This window comes from Caretta caretta, chromosome 6 (genome assembly GCF_965140235.1).
Source record: "Caretta caretta isolate rCarCar2 chromosome 6, rCarCar1.hap1, whole genome shotgun sequence".
In the NCBI taxonomy this organism is placed as follows: Eukaryota; Metazoa; Chordata; order Testudines; family Cheloniidae; genus Caretta; species Caretta caretta.
Genome location: NC_134211.1, coordinates 123,139,124 through 123,148,629, shown reverse-complemented (window position 1 = coordinate 123,148,629; position 9,506 = coordinate 123,139,124). Strand labels below are relative to the sequence as shown.

The window sequence follows — 9,506 nt, the reverse complement described above, 5'->3', positions numbered from 1 at the left end:
AATTGCCGTGATACGCTGAAATCTCAAGGTCAAGTTTTTCAAAATGAAAAACGTTAAAACGTACAAAAATTCTCACTTTATCACTAACATCTGAAATTTAAATTCTCTAGAATTTAAGAGGTTTTTGCTAAATCTGTTACTCCTAGATCTTAAAATGAAAATCAATGTGTGCTTGACTTCCAGTCATCAGACACTGTATTTTATCCATCTGCAAGAACGGTGTATATAACTGGCTTCTGACTATGAGGTGCAAGTCTACTTCCTTGTGCAACATGAAAAAACTGAAAAGGAGACTTCCACCAACCTAAACACAGAAATGTTCACATTTTATTTTAAACAAATATTACATACAAAACCCACAAATTCTAAAGTTAAGAGCGCTTTATGGACCAAATCCTGGGGTAGAGTTCTTCTGCAGAGTGTAGGTCAGGGGAGGAGCATACGCATGTACACACAAGACAGCTTAAAACCTCTCCTCTGTACACCCACTGTTTCCAGTACAGCTTCGGTACATGGCTGGACCCTCATTACTAAATTAGGCTGCTGGAGCTCAACGGCTGGAAATCACCATAAGGAGTTGAAACTGCAGCCAAAGATCAGTATGGTACAGGGGCATCTTTCTCTTCCCCCATAGCTTTTTCTCCTTTCTACATTGACAGGAGGAAGAGTAAGTGACATAAGAGCCCCTACTTTGGCTCGACAACACCATGAGATCATCCTTACACTTTGCTGATTCTCCATGGGCTAACTAGCTGGCTTTAGGATCAAATATCACAACCGGTACGGCACACAAAGGCAATGAGGCATCATAGAATCTGGCCCTATATCTAGAAAATAATCAGTGAATTATGACTATTTGTATTAACTATACACACTTTATATAAAAACTTATTTGCATGAAGGATCTCAGGGATGCTGCATCACTTCCATCATTCCACTTTGTAAAGGAATGTTTAGGACAAAACACTTACTCTTTTTTGCAAGTGCACTTAGAGTATGTTGGCAAAATTTCTCAATACTGGAGAACTAATGTCTTGAGACAAGAAAACAGTGGAAAGGTACCAATTTTGATTTAGCTCTGCTTGAATGCAAAGGCTGACAATCTGACATTTGTAGATGGATCTAACGGCTTCCGCTTTTTGGGCAAACTGGAGTCCTCCTTTGATTTTTCTTCTAGTTTCTCTTTCTCCTCATTCTTTGCATCTGCTGGGCGCTTCCTCTTTTTTGCTTCAGCTGAATTACTAGCTGCTCCTCCTTTGGCTTTCTCTGTCCAGATCTTAAAAAAGCAGGTATGTTAAAAAACTAAAAACCAAGCATATTATTGTGAATTCTACTACCCTACCATATAATCACAGAAAGAAAACATCTGCAGAATAAGTCAGCACTGGAATAGTGACTACACTGACCACTGCTAAAGTTTGAGACACATTGGTAAGGTTGGAAATTACTTCCCAAGTCCAGCTTGTGCTACTGTGGGACTCTTCTTTACATCAATATCTTAACTAGTCTAGTTGTGAACACTAATGGTAGTATTTTAATGATCACTCTTGACAAATTATTCAATGGTCCTTTGTTCTAAATGCACACACGCACACACACCACGTTAAGGTTGTGTTTAAGTAATTTTGACAACAAAAAGAAATATTAGTGATACAACAATATCGCTTAATATTGTTAATTCCATATTAAGATATGTACCTATACGTGTCAAGACAATGTAATTGGATGTCTTAATGTGAATGACCCAAATATCAATAAATAAAAAACCCCTCACCCGCCAAAAAAATGTATTATGTTTCTCTCAATTTAGCATGATGGATATTTAATGCCCCAGGCTTTAGAGCACAGTTATAGTCCCTTTGTTGATTTCTCTAGCCTATACATTTTAAAAGCCAGGTTTTATTCAGGCCTTGGTCCATTTGTTTTTGCAGGTGAAATTTGGACATCTAATCACTAATATTTGCACCATGAGATCACTACAGGTCCAAAATAGCAAAGTTTTCTTGCCTTCCTTCACATGTCTTTTCTGTAACAAATAAGGAAGTGCTGCACACACCATTTCACGTAAAGATGGTCTAACCAAGGCATTGTGAAGAACTATTATCTCTTTGCTCTTACATGCCACAGCTTATTTATACATACCATTATGGCATTTGCTATAACTGCAGACTGTAAGTGCTTGTCTAATTTGCTGCGCATGATCACATCTAGGTCTTCTCAATATTTCTCCTTTGTAACAAGTATTCTTCCATTTTGAACTTCCGTTTGGTGTTTTCACCTCTTTCTCTCACCTTACTAATTCTTGACCACTTCTCTGAACTTTTAAATTCCTTCCTTTACTAGTCTCTGCATCCTTTCCAAATCTGATTTCATGTCTGCAATTTACTATTGCAAACATTACTCCTTCCTCTAAATCATTACGAAAATAAACAATTTATAAAGATCTGGCTGATAATTAAAGCATGTATTTTGGGTTTTGGTCTGGTATAATATTTTGAGTCCAGATGGAGAGCAGCAGCATTTAAGGAAATTTCAAAACTGGAATTTCCACAGGATTCAGTGGTAAAAGAGAAACAATTCTTGAAAAATATAGCGCAACACGGCTTTCTTACCATCCTTTCATCAGATGACAGCACTCTAAATTGACTCATGCCTTCTTTTATTATGTCTGCTTCCTCCAAATCAGGATTATCTGCCAAAATACTCTCTCTGTTTTCTTCTAGCCACATCTGGAATCCAGTCTTTGGTCTAAAATTGTCGCAAAAAATAATTTCCAGTGTATGAAGCCTATAGAACAACTTTACAAAAATAGCATTTGCAACAAGAACTGATTGGAGTGTTTTTTATTGCCACAGAGATCCTGTCTAGAAAAGCAAGTCAGCATACTCAGCAGTTTCTATTCTCTCTTCAGAACAGTTCACCAGTAGGTTGCAGCAACAGATCAAATCTGAGTGTTTTTAAAACAGAGTACTTGACTTTAAAACAGTGGTGGGCAACCTGCGGCCCATGGTCAATGTAAACGAATTGTCTCACGGCCCACCAGCAGATTACCCTGATGGGCCACACGCAGCAGGTTGCCCACCACTGCTTTAAAATGATCTCTGCTAAAAAGTTCTCTTTTCAGATTGGAGACTTTCATGCAAGTCCCTTATGAATCTGGAACCACTTGTGAAGCCTTTAGATTTAGATTTTAGATGTCAGGAAATGTTTCAAATTTAAATACTTCCAGTACTTCCATCTAGCATAGCAGCATGGCTTAACCTATTGTTCAACGATCAATATCAGATGCATAAATAATACCCAGGCAGAAATCATGGCCGAGGGCCTAAAACTTACATTACACATCGTACATGACTATCAGTCACATACAAATGCACCTCTCTCAAAGTGACACAAAATCAGCTGTGAATGGATTTTCTGTAACTATCGGGAGACATGCAACATTCTATGCTTTCACTGTGTTTTCCTTACAATCGCACGATTTGTTTTATGCAGAGACAGGTTTGACAATACATATACTATAAATAGCAGCCAGCTAAGATCATAAAAGTGGCTTCACAACTGCAAAAACTTATTAATGAATGCTCTTATCATGGTTTTATACAGCTTCATCTCATTCCAATGCCATCAGAAATCGTTCCTACAATCTTGGTGTGTAAGGACTACCTCTAGAGGCGAGGCAGCTAAGTCTTCATACTCAATTAGCTAGTGAGACTCAGAAGATGAATATAACAGAAGTGTTGACGCACCACTTTTATAGCTCATGTTCCAAAATGTTCAAACCAAACTTTTAAAAAAAAAAGTGACACTTCTAGGGTACATCAACATTGCAGCCTGGGGCGCAAATGGCAGCTCATGTAGATGTAATCTAGCTAGCTCGCGAAAAACAGAAGTGAAGATGCTACAGCACAGGCTTCAGTGCGGGCTGCACAAGTCCACCTGACCCTTCTGGGTATGTACTCACTTGCGCAGCAACTGCTGAAGCCCATGCGGCTGCATCCTCACTTCTATTTTTAGTAAACTAGCTAGAGCACAGCTAGCATGGGTTCATCTCTGAGAGTTACCATTCACACCTCTGGTTGCAAAGCAGACATACCATGAGACTAGCCAGATCTAAAGCACTGAAGAACATTAATGTACAGATGAGAAAAATGAAATAGCAACAATTAATGAGCCTTATATTAGAAATGCAGACATTTCTGAAATTGTGTCAAGTGTATACATCAAAATTAAAATTAAATGTTATGTGAGAAACAAAATCCCTTGTATTCACTCACTTTTTGTTTTCAGTGTTTTCAGTGGCAGCATATTGGATTTCAGGCAATATATTTTCAGCTTTTTCTTCTCTTTCTTCTACTGTTTTGTCACCAGCATGGGGTGTACGGGGCTGGAAAAAAGTGGCTGCTAAAGCCTATAAAAATTTATAGAGATTTAAAAAAATCCACTGGTGATATTTACACATTGTGAATACGTCTACATCTGACAATACAAATCACATCATCCCAAGGAAAAGCGATTTGACTGAGGGTTTCTGTTGTTAAACTGATGGTTTAAAACCTTAAGATGGTACATGGTTATTATTAATACGCTATTATTAAATAAGAATAACTACTGAAGTCACCGCAAGGACATGCTTTCTACAGCTTGACAAAAAAAATCTCATATTGCTTTTTAGTCTGCACATGGTGTAGAGTTCTACACATTTCTGTACTCTGCTTGGACAGAGTTTACCATCTGGGTTGTTTCATTCAATCTACAGTGTTTCCTATATGCAATAAGAGCAGGGAAAATTCAATTTTACTCACTAACTTTTTGCTCACTGAACTAGTGTAAAGACCGGAAATATTACCTGCTTGGACTTGGGCTTGGGGATCAGAGGCTTTATAACTGGAGACTTTTGTTTGTTTACAGCCCGGCTGTTAGGTGTTGGGGTATTCTTGGAGAACTTGCTCATATTATCTAGAATGTTAGGTGAGTGAGCTGTTGGGTCTTTTTGATTAGCAGATACCTAAAGTAACAAACAGTTGGGAGCATTTTATTTTCAGTGACAAAAGGGAGTCTTCTTTTCCAAAGAATTTCTTTTATATGAAAATCTTAACTTTAAAAAAAAAAAAAATCATTATCAGATGAACTGCAAAATTCTTACCTTGAAGGGATTGACTCGTCCTTGGCTGCTTGATGTAATTACAGCTTTTGTTACAGAAAAGGGAAAAAAACAACACATGAAAATCTGAGAAGTATTGTGTGTGTTCCATAAGATTAAATGGAACATTTTTCATTTTATTTCCTTAATTAGAAAAATAAAAGTATTCCAGCCTTGTTAAATCAAAACTGAAAGGTCTGCACTTTTACTACGATGTTAGGAAACAGGAGGCGAGGCAGATGGATAGATACTGACAACAAAATGATAGACCTGACAACAACATTTTCTTATTGAAATAAAATGAGATTTACTCACCAGATTTAGGAGTAGACATTTCTGACAATCCTACAGTTTTGCAGAATGGATTCTGTCCTTCAGAATAAAAAGATACATTTTAAACTCATAACAAAACGCAAATATTAAAACAGCACAACTCATTTTAAAAAAATCCTAGTGAACTCATATGTAACTTTCATCAATACTTTATATTTTAATATTTGTGTAAGTGCTTTAACAGACACATTTAAATCATTGTATCCCTATTTGGGCTCACCTTTTCTAAGAAGAAGGAAAGAGCTGAATGTTTACTTTGCTAAGCTAAGCTTTACTTTGCCACTTTTATGGATAATCCCATTTAAACTTCATCTTTTTGAGCAGTAGAAGCAACAGCATTTATTTAAAAGAATTTCTAGTACTTAAAGTGTTACCATAATACAGAAAAGAGCATGCTAAGAAAAAATGAACTTATAATTGCATGTCTTCAAAGCAAGTTTCAGTGTTCGCACTCTTCACTCCTTCAAACAATACGGTAAGCACATGCTAGACAGTAGTTCAGTGATTATTTCCCCTCCAACCCCTCCATCTTAGAGTCCAAAGCATTCATATTACTATGTATGTATTAACACACAGAAGGCGGGAAATGGAAAGCGCACAAGGAGATGCGTGCTAGAAAGTCTGTCTGGAGGTGATAGTGAAGATACAGCAGAGCATCACAAGCTCCCTATAACCCTTTTCCTTCAGGTGCCCCAGAAAATGGGCATTGGCAGCCAGGGAGAGGGCACAGCCAGGGTGTACCTTCATTCTGTTAATTCAGCCCATGTAAGAGCTGAAATGAAACCAAGAAAACAGTTCCATCAGATAAGCCAGAAGTCAGCAGGTGCTATTGTTAAAAATGAAACCACCAAAAAAAAATGCAATGATAGTAACGTAGTTAAGTGGGATGTTCAAACCAGACAGAACATGTCTAATGGTTAGTGTCCTAACTGGAGTCAAGAATACTTATTTCTTTCCACTGACTTAAGTGGGCTTTGGATCAGGCCCTATGTGTAGAGCCCTACAAATCCACTGATATCTGCTTTGCATCCGCAGATATGGATATCCACGGACCATTTTTGCAGATTGAGGATGGATGCGGATCCAAATTTTATATCTAAAGCCTTGCAAATCTGCAGATATCAGCTTTATATTTGCGGATCATTTTTGTGTATCGCAGCTCAGATGCGGATACAAATTTTGTATCCGTGCAGGGCTCTACCTATGTGTCTGACCTGCTGTGTCACTTAACATCTGTGCCTCACTTTCCTTGTAAGATGGAGATGATACTTACCTACCTCACATTGGTCTCCTGAAAATTAATTCTTTAAAAATGTTAAACGCTATATAAATTGTTGTGTTATCATCCAATCCATTTTATAAAGTTATGAGGGGAATTTCCACAATGAAAAATTAATTCCTATTAAATCTGTAAAACAAAGGTCTGTGTAAACTTCCCAACCTGTCCCAAAAGTGTTTCTTACTAAATTTTTGTATTTCTGGCATTTTTTCCACTTCCTCAACTGCATCAGCTTCCTTGCTGTCTTCCATATCTTGTTCATGCAGAAGGTTTCTGACTCGAGGCTGGCTCCACTCTGTACCAGAGTTGCTATAACTAAGTGGAAATAATTAATTTTAATGAGGTTGTGCATGAAACTCCACCTCATCCAAAGGGAAAGAGGAACGCTCATTAACAGAAAGGAATAAAGTAAGACCAAGTTACATTTCTGTATTAATTTTATAAAATGAAAACAGTCTGGGCTTTTTTTTTTTTTGATTATGCTGTTGATTAATCTGTGGTATGACAGTCAAAACAATTCAAGGGTTTAATAAATTAAATATCAATAACCACTTCAGTGCCACCACCACACAAAATACGTTCAGCACCACCACCACAGTATTCCTATGACACTAAGGGGGATCACAAGTGCCTGTGTTTTCTCTTGAAGTTCACAACACTGAATTCAAACAGCCTGCACTGACCTCCAATGTACTCAGAACTCAAAGGCTCAAAGACAGACCACACAATTTTACCTTACTCCCCAAGATGGGCAAGAGTAAGGTGGGCTCTGAATAAGAAGAACCTTGCAACCATTTCTGGAGGAAGAGTTAAGGAGAAAGCTGCTAACTATTGAGGAAAGGGATAAAACATCCGAGATCTCCTGCTATATAGTGTTGACAATTTGCAAAAATATAAATGGGCCAAGTTTTCAAGACTAATCATTTAATTATGCACACATGCCAATTACATGCACAAACTACTCATTTAAATACAAAGCCAAATTACTGGATTCATATATTTTCAAACTGCAATTTAGGCAGAAAATGTTAAAAATATGATCTTGTATTTTACTGAAATCCCATTAAATTACCAAGTACATTTTCTATATTTCTCTCTCAATCTTTGCTGATTACTAAGATGTGCGTATATGTAAACAGAAGCTCTCATTTTCCAACAAGACTCTTACAGCAATGACTGAATCTGGCAATAAGAACAATCTAGTTTTCGTGATATAATCCAACCCTAGAAGAGACTAAAATCACCAACATTAGACTGTGGCTTCCATTCATGAACCAGGAAATTGGAGCAGACTACTTGGAAGGGAGTTATCAACCTGTTTGCAGCCACATATTCCAAAGGAAACCTGCAGACATTTTTACATATGGGCCTTAAACTTGTTGCAAAATTAAACTTCTTTCTATCAAAATAAGCTCCCTAACTTTATGCACTATACTGTGATGCCATTATTTCAATGCTGGTGAAAGGCTGTGAAAGCTTTTCTATCACTGGATTAGTGATACTGTTTAATACCAGCTCTAATCCTGTCTATTCCTAGAGGGGACAGGTGCTGTGAAGAACATCCACTTTGGCTGTAAATCGCAACTAAGGGCTGTTCTACCACATTCTTGCATTGAAATAACTAAATTGGTTTTAAGTCACAATTTTTGTTATTTTGGTGCAAGTCTGCGTGTGGACACTAATAACAAAAGGTGTGCATTAAAACTGATCTAGTTATTTCAGGATCAGTTTGTGTGTAGACCAGCCTTAAGTCCCTGCACTGCCAACTCAGCCTAGAATCTCGAGAAATCAATCTGCGTTCCTTCAGCCTCATGCATCACCAACAGTAGTTTGCAATCAGAAATTAGTTCTATTCTATATAGGTTCATATGCCACCCTCATTACTGTGGTATTTGAGTGACTTCGATAAAAATTCTTCCAACACCACATAAGCAGGAAATGAACCAACCCACTCTCTCTAGCTTTGCTGGCTCTTCAGAGCTAATTTATTAAAATGAATCCCAAGGAGTAGAGCTATTGAACAACACAGTTCTACTTTTATATAGACCATTGTTAGAGTAGAATCACACTAGGATTAGAGCCAATTGTCACACACTAATAAATATACTGCATGTTTATAGTATCAGACAATAAAATTGTATTGACTGCACCATAATTTTGAATATATCCGTATTAACAAAAAAATCTGCAGGTTTCTTTATCATGTCAAAATTATTTTTACCCAGCATTCAGATGGTTTCGGAAATCCTCCTCCTCCTCATTTTCTTCAGGTGCTGCCATCTCTGTCGCTTTCTCTACAGCCATCTCACTAAGCCGCTGGGCTAGTATTAGTTTTCTAGAGCGAGATGCATACTTGATAGCTAAATTGACAGCATTTTGGGTCATGAAGTCAGCAAGCTCCACACAACGAAATTCACGTTCCAGTTTACACGAAAGCTAAGAAAGAAAAACAATCCTTTAGTTACACACTCCACAGGCATGCTTCCTAGAATAACCGAAAGAGAATAATTAATCATAGTAATGGCACTAAGCACCACCAACTTAATATCTCATAAGGGGTATAGCTTAGCCAGACACCTGTATATACACCTTATAGCTCCCTTATTTTGTAAGGACAGTAACTTTTCTTAGGCAACACAGACCTATTGGCCAATTATATATACACACACACATATATATAAAAGCCTGGAAATTCAAAATAGTTTTTTAATAGGAGCATGCATGGATATGCAAGCCCATCAATTAAGGCTT

General features: G+C 37.4%; 1 protein-coding gene across 1 annotated transcript in view; it reads right to left on the bottom strand.

The window, feature by feature from the left end:
• Window positions 1-305: 305 nt before the first annotated feature.
• The window catches only part of WDHD1 (WD repeat and HMG-box DNA binding protein 1), a 52,450-nt gene continuing 43,249 nt past the window's right edge, over window positions 306-9,506 (bottom strand). Inside the window, exons 19-26 of the mRNA XM_048853933.2 lie at window positions 8,977-9,191; window positions 6,940-7,070; window positions 5,459-5,515; window positions 5,147-5,190; window positions 4,850-5,008; window positions 4,278-4,411; window positions 2,613-2,748; window positions 306-1,276 (exon numbers count right to left, since the gene is read on the bottom strand). Of these exons, the coding sequence (XP_048709890.1) occupies window positions 1,073-1,276; window positions 2,613-2,748; window positions 4,278-4,411; window positions 4,850-5,008; window positions 5,147-5,190; window positions 5,459-5,515; window positions 6,940-7,070; window positions 8,977-9,191 (1,080 nt within the window). The 3' untranslated portion in view covers window positions 306-1,072. The remainder of the gene's footprint in view (window positions 1,277-2,612; window positions 2,749-4,277; window positions 4,412-4,849; window positions 5,009-5,146; window positions 5,191-5,458; window positions 5,516-6,939; window positions 7,071-8,976; window positions 9,192-9,506) is intronic.